This window comes from Argentina silus (assembly GCF_951799395.1).
Source record: "Argentina silus genome assembly, chromosome: 4".
Taxonomy (NCBI): Eukaryota; Metazoa; Chordata; class Actinopteri; order Argentiniformes; family Argentinidae; genus Argentina; species Argentina silus.
The window spans coordinates 13043266-13059081 of NC_139658.1; the positions used below are offsets into that span (position 1 = coordinate 13043266).

Below are 15816 nucleotides of genomic sequence, written 5' to 3' on the forward strand. Positions count from 1 at the left end.
TCCTCAATATCTTGAATGGCCTCACGAAACGAGGGGCGAGATTACAGGGGTCCATTCTCAAGGGAAGATCCTGGGTGGACAGCCATCCCTGTTGACCACGCCTCAGGAGAAGGAGGGGTATTCAGTGGCGGTTGGATTGTCGCTGCTGTCGGGTGGATGCATGGAGCAGTGCGCACTGGACCAGGTGCGACGGCACTGGAGAACAAAAGTCTCCGCTGAGGGAACCCCTGCTTCCACCTCCTGCTCTGGAAACAGGGGGGTGGAAAACCAAATGGAGCACTCGAACGGAGACAGCCCAGTGGACGAGTTCGGCAGGGAATTATGAACATACTGAGCATTAGGAAGTATCGTAACCCTCGAGTCCCCAGGGGCAAAATGAATGCATATAGGATGAAACAAGAGTGCATGAAGGTCACTAACGCGCTTGGCTGTGGTCAAGGCTAGCAACAATGCCGTCTTATAAGACAATGTCAAATGTCTCCAAAGGCGCAAATCGAGCGCAACAAATCCCAAGACGGGACAGGTGGCCTGGAAATGCGGAAATGGCGGATGTGGAGCACTCCCTTCATAAAACGACGCACAAGGGGATGTGCCTCTATTGTCGTGTCTCACCCAGACCAAAACGGTGGCCAGGTAGCCCTTAATGGTGGAAAAGGCTTTGTTCTGTTCAAGCAAGTCCTGTAAGGAGGAGAGTGCCCTGGGGATGGAGCACAGAAAAGGCACCCCCACACGTCTCTGACACCAACTCTCAAACACCCTCCACTTGAGATCGTATTGACTCTTTGGCTTCATGGTCACTATCTGTACATGTATGGCTTTGTGATACACCTCTGTCTCTTTCTTCTTGGATTTGACTGTGACCTGCCTAAATAGCCCTGAGAGGTTGACAGGTCTGTCAAGGATACGCTTCCTCTCCTTCTCTGACAGTTTTGCTTTGTCAAGCCAGAGAGCCCTCTTGCCAATGACAGCCAGACCCATCACTCTGCCAGGAGCCTCAGCAGAACAATTGATGGTCCTGGTTGAATACATTTGGGATACAGTGAGTGGTGAAGCCTGTTCTCCAGTCTGAGCAAGTCAGTTTAATCTTGTTTCTAGTCAGTGTGCTATTAGGAGTTGTTTGTTTTTTCCGTGGCTATCCTGCCTGAAGTAGTTTCTATTGGAAGCCATCTGTTTGAAGTCAATTAGCTGTGAAGTGCTGTCAATCTCGAAGTGGGAATCTCCAGTATCCTGCCAGGTATTTAACTCCTGCTCACCCTGGAGCACGAGGATTGAGTGAGTGGTGAGTTTGGGATTGATTGAGTGGTGAAACCTGTCTGGTCGTAGGGGATGGGAGGGGATGCCACCCTGCTAGTCATCAGCAATCACAGAATCTGCATTTATTTTGTAACGATTGCACAGCGACAGCCTCCTGACATGAAGACTCCAGACACAAAGACATAGGAGTCTATCTGTGGAGTCAATCGAGGAAGGCCTGAGAGGAAGGCCATACTTCTAAGTATTTTTATTCTATCTTGATAAATTCTTTATTACCCTGAGTGTATTGTGTATACTTTTCCCACTAACCCTCTCCCTCTACACCGGCAAAAAATAAAAAAAATCACAATGTGCTTTCTCCCCATTCCTGTTATTTCCTCCATTAGGAGGACACATCGATGCTACACCTCCACTCGCAACTCTTACAATCTAATCTACCCACCACGCTCAACTGACCATGATCTCACTGTCACAGGAGGACTTTGGAACTGCCAATCAGCGGTCCAGAAAACAGAGGCTATCTCAGCCTATGCCTGCTTCATGTCTCTCCATTTCCTTGCTCTCACAGAGACATGGATTACATCGGATAACACAGCTACCCCAGCAGCCCTCTCTGATGCCTACTCCTTTTCTCATTCCCCTAGACTCTCTGGTCGAGGAGGAGGAACAGGACTCCTCATCTCGCCTAAGTGGTCACATAATGTCCATTCCCTGTCACATCTGTCCATATCCTCCTTTGAATTCCATGCTGTTTCTATCACCTCCCCTGTCAAACTTCACATTGTTGTTGTCTATCGTCCTCCAGGTCAGCTTGGACACTTCTCAGCTCCTTCCCTGAGGACGGCACACCGCTCACTCGTCTGGCGCGCTTGACCTTCTATCCTCCTTCAGCCTTACCCTGTCCCACTCTCCTCCCACTCATAAGGCGGGCATTCAGCTTCACCTTGTCTTCACAATATTCTCCCATACCTCAAACCTCACTGTTACCCCTCTTCCGGTTTCGGACCATCATTTTGTATCCTTCTCCCTCCCTCTCAAATGCTCACCCTCCCAAACAGTCTCTACCCACACTGTGTCCTCTCGTCACGGCCTGCGCACCCTCTCACTCACCCCTCTTTCTTCCTCTGTCTTATCTGCTCTACCCTTTGTTGAATCCTTCTCTCTTATATCCACTGACGCAGCTTCCTCCACCCTCTTGTCCTCTTTTTCCTCATCCTTTGACTCTCTCTGTCCACAGATCTCAAAGCCAGCATCATCCACTCCATGCGCTCCCTGGCTGTCTGAAACCCTAAAAGCTTGTAGATTAGGGCTCCGGGCAGCTGAGAGGAAATGGAGAAAATCTGGCCTTCCTGATGATCTAGACCAAAGGTGTCAAACTCATTCCATGGAGGGCCGAGGGTCAGCAGGTTTTTGCTCTTCCCGTCTACTTGATTGATGAATTAAGGTCACTAATTAGTATGGAAGTCCCCTCACCTGGTTGACGAGGTCTTAATTGAAAGGAAAAACCAAAAACCTGCTGACACTCGGCCCTCCATGGAATGAGTTTGACACCTGTGATCTAGACCCTTATCTTTCTCTCTTCCTCAACTACACCTCATCTGCATCAGCTGCTAAAGCCTTTTACTACCATTCCAAAATTCAATCCTCTGTCTCTGACCAAAAAATTTTTTTTGCCACATTTTCCTCACTCCTCAACCCTCCCCCTCCTTCCTCCTCTCTGTCTGCTGATGACTTTGTCACCTATTTTGAAAAGAAGGTTGATGGCATTAGCAGCTCCTTCCCTGCTACCTCTCCTCCCAAACCCACTGCGCAACACTCAGTCTCTGGTTTATCAAATTTCTCCACCCTCTCCCCTGAGGATGTTCTAAAGCTGGTCACATCCAAGCAGGTGACCACCTGCCCCCTCGATCCTATCCCTTCCCCCTTTATCCAATCCATCTCCAAAGACCTCCTTCTGTTCCTTACCACCTTAATCAATTCCCCTCTATCCACAGGATCTGTCTCAGCTACCTTCAAGACAGCCAGAGTCAAGCCTCTTCTCAAGAAACCAACTCTTGACCCGTCTGCTGTCCATAACTACAGACCGGTATCCCTTCTCTCCTTCTTATCTAAAACCCTTGAACGTACTGTCTCTAACCAACTGTCTAACTACCTCCTTCAAAACAACTTCCTTGACCCTTACCAATCTGGCTTTAAAGCTGGGCACTCTACTGAAACTGCTCTCCTCGCTCTCCACTCCACTCTCTGGCTCTGCACTCTCCTGGTTTGCATCCTACCTGGCCGGTCGCTCCTACCAGGTTACGTGGGGAGGATCGCTGTCCTCTCCACGACCCCTCACCACTGGTGTCCCCCAGGGCTCTATCCTTGGGCCTTTACTGTTCTCTCTCTATACCAAATCTCTCGGCTCTGTAATTTCTTCACATGGTTTCTCCTACCACACCTACGCAGACGACACTCAACTTTTTCTCTCTTTCCCCCCTTCTGACTCACAGGTGGCAACACGTGTCTCGGCATATCTTGCATACATTTCTGCTTGGATGTCAGCCCACCACCTAAAGCTCAACCTTGACAAGACTGAGCTGCTCTTCCTCCCAGGAAAAGCCTGCCCTCTCCAAGACTTCTCCATCACAGTAGAACACTCTACTGTGACCTCCTCCCATACAGCTAAGAACCTTGGGATGATCCTTGACAACCGCTTATCCTGTGTGGTGAATATCACAGCGACAGCACGCTCCTGTAGATTCTTCCTCTACAACATCAAAAGGATATGTCCATTCCTCACCAGAAAAGCAGCAGCACAACTTTTGGTCCAACCGACGAGCGGCACTTGTAATCTCTCGCCTTGACTACTGCAATGCACTCTTGGCCGAACTCCCCGCCTCCTCCATCAGGCCTCTGCAGCTCATCCAGAACGCTGCCGCTCGTCTGGTGTTCAATCTCCCCAAATTCTCCAATGTCACGCCTCCTCCACAGGCTCCTGGTAGCAGCTCGCATCAAATTCAAGACCCTGGTGCTTGCTTACCAGGCGGCAAAGGGAACAGCCCCTCCCTACTTGCAAGCAATGGTTAGCCCCCAAACCCCTGCAAGATCACTCCACTCGTCCACCTCAGCTGCCCGCCTGGCACCGCCGCCTCTACGTGGATGCAGTGGCCGCGCTACTCGGTCACGGCTTTTCACTGTCCTGGCGCCCTGCTGGTGGAATGAGCTTCCCACTATAGTCAGGACTGCAGAGTCACTTCCGATCTTCGGCCGTAGATTGAAAACCCATCTCTTCAAGCTACATCTTAACAGTCCCTCCTAAAGACCGCTTCACCCTCACTACCCCCCCTATACTAACCCTAACCCCAACCCCGAGATCTCTTCTCCCCTGCTACCCCCCTGTACAAGTTCTCTCCTGCAAATAAAATATATTTAAAAAAAAAAAAAATAATAATAATAATTAGCCTACTGGCATTACGACTGCCGATGGCCCCTGGTGTGAGCATTGATTACTTTGTCTTATGATGATTGTTGGATAGATGATTCACTTACTTAAACAAATGTATTGTTGTAAGTCACTTTGGATAAAGGCGTCTGCTAAATGCCATGAATGTAAATGGTTGCGTGGCCAGCAAGGAGGCGGAGCTCTATAATTTTGTAATGCTCGATTGTGGCCCCATCGGCCAGGGGATCTAACAGCTCCTTAGCCTGTAGGTAGACAGAGAGGAGGGTTGTGGCGTTGATGGAGTGCACTGCCTGCACAAAGGCTTTGTAGATTCTGTCATAGGTGGCTGCGTTAAAGTGCCGCCATCATGTAGGAGGAGGTAGTGGTTGCCTTGGGGTCGAGATATTCCAATAATGCCCCCACGGGCGGGAGGGAGTTCCAGCCCAGTGCCTCCACATCATATAAATCCAGGTGGCCGCAGCTAGGTCTGATGACACTGGAGGAGAGGGGTTGATCCCACGTATACTGAATCTGAGATAAGGAGTCTGGGAAGACATGCATGCGCATGTGCGGATGGGGCTTCACCCGTTGAGGTGAGACCATCCAGCCTAGTCCTCTTAGTGGGTGGAGGGGGCCCAGGAAGCTCAACATCGAGTTTCACTGCAGCACGTCTGATTGCTTCCATGAAAGCAAAGTCTGTTCCATTGGCTAGTTAGTGTTAACTCATGTGGAAAACACGAGGGGGCAAACTAGACTATTTCTTTCACTTGTGCAGTAAAAGAGCTCTTTCACTTTCTGTGGTAAAAGAGGGGAGCACCTCGATGGTCATGTACGCTACGAGAGCTCACTCACCAGCAAGCAACAAAACTAACGTGGTACCCGAAGAGCACGAGAGAAAGCAGCTAGGCTAGTGACTAATTCAATGTCTTGTTTATGAACCAAACCAGAAAAAACTTTGCTTGGTAAAGCCTGAATCAACAGGATTCCTGTGGGGAAGAATAAGCAACCTAACGCCCCAGGGAAAGCTGTTTTCTAACTTTCCATTGGAACAGTTAAGCTAGGTAGCTAGGTTCTATCAGAACACTGCATATGGGCTTGTGAATAAGCGAGTGAAGAGTGAAAAAAAGTTGAAGTGGGTGCACTGTGCATTAACTGTTCCAGGCGTGATTAAAGAGGGTTTCAAAAATCTCACTATGCTTATCCCATAGTGAGATGTCCAACCGAGTCGACTGAAAGACAAGCACACATTCACTTTGTATTCCATACATGAACAATGCAAAACCCCTTACAGCCCTGGTGAGAGAGGTATGCTTCAACAGCATGATTAGAACAGTCCTTGAATAGTAACAAGTATCTATACCATCCATTAAAAGATCATCATTACTGCCCTCACCCCCCTCTTCCTCTCCTCTCTCTCTCTGCTGATCTCAGCATTTCCCAAAAGAGGATATTGTCACATGCCAAAATAAGAGAATGCATCTATATAAACCAGTAGCTTTGCCTCTCCATCTCACAGCCTAGCCAGATAGGCACAAGGAGGACCGTCTGCCCGTCTCGTCATTGAAATATGGAGTGGCAGCACTAACAGAGAAAAGACTCTGATCAACTATCAACTACAGCTGCAGCCGGTTTACTGTATTCTGTGCTCATCCAACGCTTTGATGTTGATCAGGTGTGTTTCAGTGTGGTCATAGCCAGCCTTGTCTAGTCTACTCTGACATTCAACCATACTCTTTTTAATTGTTCTGTACGTGATGTTATTATGTGTTTGCCAGGTAGAGTTCTCAACAGTTGAGTAATGAACTTCACAATAAGACGGGACCAGTTCAACGACGCTTTCATCAAAAACTTCATCACGTTCACTCTGGGTGTGATCATCAACTATATTAATGGGACGTTTGTCTACACTTTCTTCAAGAGTGAGTTATTCTACCGGGACCCCAGGTATATCCTCTACATTCACCTGGTGATCAACGACATGATCATGCTCTCCCTCTCAGTGATCTTGCAGGTTGTGGTCTACACTGGGACATTGATAAATGTGTCAGTGTGCTTCTTTGTACTGCTGTTAGGTTCGACCACAAATAAGAATAACCCTCTGAACCTGGCAGGCATGGCCATAGAAAGGTACATTGCTGTGTGTAAACCTCTCCATCACTCTCAGATCTGTACAGTCCGCAGGACCTACATCCTCATCTGCCTCATCTGGGGTGTGGCGGTCATCCACGGACTCATTGATATCATCATCGTGCTCGCAACTCAACCATTGTCTTTTCTCTCCTCAGGCATTCTGTGTTATGTCGCAAGATTATATAATTCAGTGTATCATAAGGCTAAAAGCACAGCTATGAATGTAATGTACTTGTCGTTTGTGTGGTTGACATTGGTTGTGACTTATTTCAAGGTCCTATTCGCTGCCAAAGCTGCTTCCACAGACAGTGTGTCGGCTAGAAAGGCTCGTAACACCATACTGCTACATGGGCTACAACTCCTGCTCTGTATGTTGGCATACATCTCCCCTATGCTGAATCTGGTTCTCATACCTTACTTCCCAAATTACAGTAGAACCATTCTGTTTTCTAACTTTGTTGTGACTAATATCTGTCCCAGGCTTCTAAGCCCCCTGGTCTATGGGGTACGAGATAAGAATTTAATCAAGTACATGAAACATTATTTCTCCTGTAATTTGTGTCCCATGCAGATAAAACCAACTTCATTCCAAATAAACAAGTAAATGTAATTTGATATAAATTCAACAATTTAAGTCATGCATTTTCTTTTTTATTGTCTTTAGTAACCTTGACATTATAAACCTGTAATTGAACACTGCAATTACTGCAGTCATAATACTCTACTCACATTGTTAAATTGTAATTTAATGACTGTGTTAAAGGTTTTTGTTTCTAGACAAGATGATCAAGGAAGGGCCTACATCACTTAAGTCAATATTCAATATGTGAACTACAATGTCATAATAGGTTTGATGATTTACCGATTTGCTTATAAGGTACAATAAGCAACAGAGGGAAGATTTCATTGCAGTAATGCTCTCCTTGAAATAAGCATATTATCATAAAATAGTATGTTCTTTTATAGTGGCCATATAGGCCCCATGTTGGACTGTGCAGAAACAATCTGAATTTTGCTTACTTTACGTTACTTTTCATAGCACGTTACGTTTACATTGCGTTGGAAAAGTATTCACCCCCGTGCACAATTTCCACATTTTGTAAGCTCAGAGCCACACATTTAAATACATTAAATTGGGATTTTTCCCATTGATCTACACAGCCTACTGGACACTTTCAAAGTGAAAGAAGAATTCTGAAAAATTTCAATAATTTATTAAAAATTAAAAACAGAAGAACTGTGAGAAAAATAGTATTAACCCCGCTTCTTGTGGCTCTCCTACAAAGTACAATACTTAATTCAAAAGGTACTCAAGTAAAATTATTAACATTTAAAGCTACTTAAATCTACTTGAAAAATCTACCGTGTTGTATATCACCTGTTAAACAGGCAATTCTGGTGACTTTTGATGGGAGAATAACGTAGTGATTACTGTGAAAATACAAGGGCTAGTGTTGCATATATTTGTCAGTATGTCAATCTCAACTCATCCAATCATGTGCTACAATCTAGCAGTAAAGTACACCACCACACACCACACAAAGTAATCGCATATAGTGAGAGATGGAGATGGAGTAAGGTGAACACCTTGCATTTTGGCTATTTGTCCCGATTTCGACAATGACAGAAGATGTCAAACCAAAGCTGAGTGGTGTAGACTACCACAGCCATGATAAAAATGTCATAACATACAGACTTGTGTATGATTGATTTTATACAACAGGTTACCAGCATTAAAATGCAAGACTAATCCCCAAACCATCCATTTCTCAAAAAACATGTTGCTACATTCACTAACACTGGTGCAATTTCTGTTCATTAGTTCAATTCGTATTGACTGCCATGGTAAATCAATCATTGTGCACACATAGTGGCTGTGCTTGACAGTGATCGACACAATGTTGCGTTCATTACGTCTGACTGGCTGGCAACTACAGTAGCTACTAGTAGGCTAATTGTTGTCCTTTGGTTATGATGATGATATTCTCATAGCCTAGCATGGTATAGCTTCCAAATAGCAATCAAGACTCACAGGAGGTTGTTTGCTGACAGCTAATCCAACTAGATAAAAAGCTAGTTATAACAAGCTAAACTTAAAATTGTATATGTTGAGTTGAGATGCCAACAGCTGTTCTAAAAATTGGTAGTTATTATGCACTCATGTGAACTCATTTCTGGGCTATGAAAGAAAAATCGGCCAAGGGACAATACTAAATGTAAAACCAGGAAATAATAGAAACTGAAATCGCAGTCTAAAACAGTCTTATTTGGCCAGATGGAATACAACGTTTAACATTAATGGGTTTCAATGAGGAAATATGCTTTTGGGCACCAGCCACACAGTTCTCTACTTGGCCACATGGTATAACCAGCTTCAAAATCTCTGGGCAGGATTGCCCCCCTGGTTTTGGATCATTAACTCGCTGTATGATGAAGCCGTGTCCAATGAGTTTGGAGGCATTTGATTGAGTAGACAAGATGTTTCTGTACACTTCAGAATTATTCATGTTGATGCCATCAGCACTTTCAGTGCATCATCAATGAAGATATAAAAACTGAGCTCTGTGGTTAAACCTATGCTGCAATGGTGCGTCCTTCAAACACTTTCCTTTGAGGCCACCCTGTCCTTGTGTGTAAAATTCTACCAGCGACCTCACCCGTCATTATCTCCTGGACTGCGTCACCTTTAGTGTTCTATACAGTCTCTGGGAAACGTCGAGGTGCCTCACAGTTTCAAAAGCAAATCGTCAATGAATTATTAGGCTAAGGTGTACAGTGGTTATTTATCTATTCAAATGTGCTATGATGTTACAAACGGATGTATGAAAAGCTGTTTATTTTACAGATGAGAGCCAACATTTCAATGGTGTTATATTCATCCTTAACTGATGAATTAAACTGTTACCGCACACAATCGGCACACGTTATGACACAGCGTGAATCATACCAGTTTAACTACAACCACTTACTCCACAACTAGTCGACAACAGCTCACAGCGGCGACTAGTGGTTATCATAGTCGCCTATTCTGTTAAACCCCTAACACAAATACCTTTAAATCAAATCTGAGAATCTATACTTTAACCTCATAGTAATTGTTTGATTTAAAATCCAAAATCCAAACCCTCCAAACTTTTGGAGTAGACACAAAAAGAAGAAAAAACGCTTCACTGTCTGTGGGGGGGACATGCAGCGTTCGGCCTGTAGAGGGAGCTACAGGACCGTGGCCGGGGTTGCGTCGGCGAGACTTTTGTTGCACACCTGCTGCGAATTAAGTCTCGTCGGCGAATGTTTAAGATGTGTGTGCTTCTGTCATTTCAGGAGGCGAGCTGAGCTGGGAACGGCAAGACGTAAGAGAGACTTTCGCCAGAGGCTGGAAAGCCCAAACATTGGACAATTTACTATATGAATAAACGGGAAGCTGTTCCCTCAAACCAAACGCTGCGTCTGCCTCTGTGTACAACGGTCAGTTACACTGTCCCATTACGGAGAGCACTGTATATGCTTCAACAACATGATGAGAACAGTCCTTGCATAGTAACAGGTATCTACACCATCTGTTAAAATATAATTATTAATGATCATACACATACGCCCCTCCCCCCCTATTGTCTCTATCTCAGAATTTCCCAAGAGATTATCTTGTCTCACCACAACGTGAGAGAATGCATCTATATATAAATGAGCAGCTTTGCCTCTCCATCTCACAACCTAGTCAGATAGGCACAAGGAGGAACACCTGTCTTTGTCAGTCTGTCATGTCATTGGGATATGAAGTGTCAACATTAGGAGGAGATAAGATTGATCAACACGACAGCTGCAAACAATTTACTGTATTCTGTGCTCATCCAATGTGTTAATGTTGTTCAGGTGTGTTTCAGTGTGTTCATAGCCAGCCTTGTCTAGTCTACTCTAACATTCAATCATAATATTTTTTCCTGTATTGTACTGTACGTCAAGTGAGTTTATGGTTAGGTCCCCATGTACTGTATCGAGGCAAATATAGTATCTGAATAAGATTGTTGTTCTGTGTTTGCCAGGTATCTGTGTTTGCCATGGGTCCCCCTTAGAGTCTGGTTCCTCTCAAGGTTTTTTCCTCCCAGGGAGTTTTTCCTTGTCATTGTGCCCAATGCTTTTTTTTTTTTTTGCATGGCTTGCTTTTTGGGGGTCTATGGTTCAAGGTTAGTTCATATTGTTTATAATGTATTATTGTTTATAATGTTTAGTATTGTTGAAGAACTTTGCGACATTTGTCTATGAACATCCCAGTCATAGTAACATAGTACCATCTATTAAAATATCATCATTAATGATCATGCACTGCCCTCCCCCCCATCCTCTGCTCTATTCTTTCACTGATCTCAGCATTTCCCAAGAGGAGCTTGTCTCACCACAAAATAACAGAATGCATCTATATAAACAAGTAGCTTTGCCTCTCCTTCTCACAGCCTAGCCAGATAGGCACGAGGAGGACCGTCTGTCTGCGTCGTCTGCCTGTCTCGTCATTGGGATATAGAGTGGCAACACTAACAGAGAAAAGACTCTGATCAACTATCAACTACAGCTGCAGCCGGTATTCTGTGCTCATCCAACGCTTTGATGTTGATCAGGTGTGTTTCAGTGTGGTCATAGCCAGCCTTGTCTAGTCTACTCTGACATTCAACCATAATCTTTTTAATTGTTCTGTACATGATGTTATTATGTGTTTGCCAGGTAGAGTTCTCAACAGTTGATGAGTAATGAACTTCACAATAAGACAGGACCAGTTCAGCGAGGCTTTCATCAAAAACTTCATCACGTTCACTCTGGGTGTGATCATCAACTATATTAACGGAATGTTTGTGTACACTTTCTGCAAGAGTGAGTTATTCTACCGGGACCCCAGGTATATCCTCTACATTCACCTGGTGATCAATGACATGATCATGCTCTCTTTCTCCGTGGCTTTAATGATCTTGACCTATGCCTTGCCGTTCATGGACATGTCCTTGTGCTGCATGCTACTGCTCATCATCGGAACCACCAATAGGAACAGTCCTCTGAACCTGGCAGGCATGGCCTTAGAAAGGTACATTGCAGTGTGTAAACCTCTCCATCACTCTCAGATCTGTACAGTCCGCAGGACCTACATCCTCGTCTGCCTCATCTGGGGCGTGGCGGTCATTCCTGGACTCACTGACATCATCATACTGCTTGCAATTCGACCGTTCTTCTTCTCCTCAGCTGTTTTGTGTTATACCCTTGGTGTTTTTAGCTCACCATATCATAAGGCTAAAACCACAGCGGTCCAGGTTATTAACCTATCATTTGTATTTCTGACTTTGATTGTGACGTATTTTAAGGTGTTGTACGCGGCCAAAGCGGCCACGACAGACCAGGCATCGGCAAGGAAGGCTCGTAACACCATACTGTTGCACGGAGTTCAGCTCATGATATGTATGCTGTCGTACCTCACCCCTCTGACCAACATGATTCTCCTGCAGTACTTCCCAAACAACCGGACCACCATTCTGTTCTCCAACTTCCTGTTCACTAACATTCTGCCACGCCTCCTCAGCCCACTGATCTATGGGGTGAGAGATCAGAAGTTTGCCCGACACGTGAGAGTTTATTTCTCGTGCAAACTCTGCTGCCCAGATACGGTAAACTGAGGCTCATATGAATTCCAAACAGTTGGTAGGGAAAGTATCGTATCTCTTAAAGTGGGTAAAGCTGATTGATTTTTGTTCAAGAATGATAAATGGTTGTAAGAACATTCCAATAACGTCCTGATTTCGTCCCTAACTATGTCCTGGAGATGTCATGGGAGTCAAAGGTAAGTAGACATAACATGAACAGACCTCCTTAGGAGGGCCATAGTATGTTATTATTTTGATAGTTGAAATTCTTCCATGATTTTTTCTGATATTTCTAATGACACATACCGATGAAATTAGGTGAATCACACCTTCACAATGATGCTAAAATGTTGTCGCGGTATTGGAATCCTGTAATATTTCAGTAAACAAAACAATATTTATAGGAAATATCAAGGAGCTCTTAGACAATTGTGAGGCACCTTGTAGGCCTCGCCAACTTTGATCCTATAATTTGGCTTTGAAATGCAATCTAATAGAATATAGGCTATTTGTTGTGCAACATGACCAACACTGTAAGTTCTAAATACATTTGTGGTAATTTATGTAGGAGAAATAATGTGCAACCTGTTTTTCTATCAGACCTGGGTGTAAATTGCATTAAAAATAATTTTGAATACTTTCCTGTGCTGTGCTTGATTGAGTTTGCCTGGCACAATGGAGCAAATGGAATCGTCACACATTTGCCACTCCCGACAGACCCAAGGAAACGCTCAAAGTATTTAAAAATGTCAAATAGTATTTCAACCAAGGTCGTTTTTTTATACCAACTCCTCCTTCTATTAATCTCTGTACAACCATCTCTACTGTACATCTATATTAATAAATAAATAAATTAAAAGTTGATTAAAGGTTATGTTAAATAAGAAGTCCTTTCTTTCCTTTTCTTTGTTCATAATAATGATGACATTCTATTAATTCCGATGGTTAGACCTCTCTGCTTGTTTTAAAGTTGGATAGGTGTGAATAGCTTAAATGTTGTAGGAGAAGTAGCAGCTGGAAGAATTAGAATAATAATAATGATAAATATGTCGAAGAACAATAGGTGGACTTGCTGAAGACTTTTTAGGCATTTCTATGCTAGTAACAGAGTAGCTTGCTTGCAAGAGGGGGTAAAATACATTTCGAGAGTGTTTCATACAACAAAAATATAGTATATTTATTTCAGAAACTGTCGTGGAAGACATCCTAATTTTTCACTCAAGTAGCCACCATCTTGTTGTGATATTTCCCACCGTCAATTTGATTCCTTGGCCGAAAGTGACACTGATGCATGGCACTTCATTCCAAATGAACACAATTCAATATGAAAGTGCCAGAACAATCTCTACTCTATGGCGAAACACATTTCTTCGGTGGGGGACAATGAATTTATTAGTGGCACTAAGAGTATATAAATTATATTGTAATTATAACAATGACCCTGACATTGCGACCATTGCCATGGTTACATGACTGTGAAGCATCAGAGAACATGCAGTAAAGTTCTAAAAATTCTCAGATGGAATTCCCTGCTTTGAATTCAAAACTTGAGTTCTCTTCTTGAGATATCTTCTGTGTTTAGTTCGCCTTTGACCTATGAAAAGTTAGCTATGGACTATTATTTTGTAGTGAATAAAGCTTTGCGAAATCAAGCATGTCAACTAGTCATCACTTCAACTGGCAAGCTACCTACTTTGCTAGCAATCTGTACTTAGCAACAGGAACCGTTATCATTTCAAAAGTTAAAAGCATCACTGTTAAAATGCAAGGTAGATTCAATTGCTTTTTGATAGGCTATTTATTAGATAACTAGGGACATATGTTGGAAGAGAGCAGGTAAAAACAAGCTCATCAGCTAAATCCATATTTTTCATATGATTCCTACTAGTGTTTTGCAATGCTACCTAGCCATACATGAAATTGCTAAAAGGAGTATTTGTTGATGCTATCCTTCAACAAGTCCTTTTCTGTTTTGTCACCCAACTTCAAAACAGGATATTTTTGTTTTGTTTAAGTGAGATGCCAGCTCGTGTCTACTGTACGATAATGTGTTTCTACGTGATATTGACTGACGATGGGTGCCAACCAATGTGTGCACGCCGCATCCAAGTTTATCCATGTGTGATGTGAACTCGAAAGGGGTCTATAGAATTACAATTTCCTGTTACTGATTTATTGGTTCTCTTTCAGTTGACTCCATTCAACCCCTCAATATGGGATCTGCACCCTGCACGTTCCCTCTAGCTGGAGGGAGACCTTTTCAATCACGCCTGGTCCAGGCCTGGGGCGTTGCATGACAGCCCCATACAGTGCAGAGTGCATATAAGCACTCACAAATATTCCAATTTATCTGCACATGCTTCCTATAGCTGCAAGCAGTTCATAAACTAGCTACTTAGCTAAGGTCGAATCCAGGGTGACTTTGATGTTCTACAATTACCTAAAATATACAAATTCATGCCTGTCTGTTTTTTTTTTGGACGATAGAAGCATTTCTGGTTTGAGCCAGCCAAGGGGTGGGAACACGCAGGGATTGTATCAGCACGAGTGAGGCACTGAGTAGGAGCATGGAAACCTTATGAACCACGCTAGATGTGTTGCATCCAGAAGTGCCGCAACAATTGAACACTAACAATAAATCATGAAATCACATTCTGTTTGCAGTATATGCCAGTACATGCATTATTATTTTGCATATTCTCAATAATATTTGGTGAAAATACACTTTTAGATGTGCAGTACGTCATGTCTTCAAATAAATGTGTAGTTTTACACACCTAAATGTTGACACAATTACACTGAAATGCCAATCAAGGCTTGAGAGAACTGAAGGATGTTGCCATGAGCCAGCATCATGATACGAGATCAACAACTTGTCAATTGTGGCTAGTGATGGAAGATTTGGCTTATTTGGCTATTTCGGTAATATTTGGACCATGTTTTCAGTGGGATGGTAATTTACTTTCTCAAATCATTACAATTTGAGTCAACTTCAAATGCAGTACTCAAGTTTCTCACCTAACCTGATCTGAAAAGTATAGGAGTTAGGTAATGTCGAGAATAAAATGAGATTTCATGGGTTGGATGGGATTGACAATAAATTGGTTGATGATGAAATATCGTGGCCATATTGAAACTCATCGCTTGGTATATTTTTAACACCGAAGAAGATTAGGAGCTTCTCATATTTTTTTTGGCCACATGGTATAGCCATGTGGCCAAAACATGTTCCACAGAATCCTTCTGTTACAGTCATTGATTCTAATAGGGTTTAAATGATTTAGGAAAACAAACAACTTAAATAGAGAGGTCCTTAATGAACAATGGGACGCACCTGAGTGCTAATAAGTCCATGGTGCAGTCTCTGACGCCCCCTAGTGTCCAGATGAA

The 15816-nt window shown here is 43.4% G+C and overlaps 2 protein-coding genes across 2 annotated transcripts; both read left to right on the forward strand.

The window, feature by feature from the left end:
• Window positions 1-6476: 6476 nt before the first annotated feature.
• On the forward strand, window positions 6477-10878 carry LOC310803082 (odorant receptor 131-2-like; the record flags this gene model as incomplete). Its single annotated transcript, XM_083667718.1, has 2 exons — window positions 6477-7313; window positions 10849-10878. 2 exons carry the CDS (start codon window positions 6477-6479, stop codon window positions 10876-10878), a joined length of 867 nt encoding a protein of 288 aa, XP_083523844.1.
• Window positions 10879-11547: 669 nt separating this feature from the next.
• Window positions 11548-12459, forward strand: LOC310803083 (odorant receptor 131-2-like; the record flags this gene model as incomplete). Its single annotated transcript, XM_083667719.1, has 1 exon — window positions 11548-12459. The coding sequence occupies one exon, from the start codon at window positions 11548-11550 to the stop codon at window positions 12457-12459; it is 912 nt and encodes a 303-aa protein (XP_083523845.1).
• Window positions 12460-15816: the final 3357 nt, after the last annotated feature.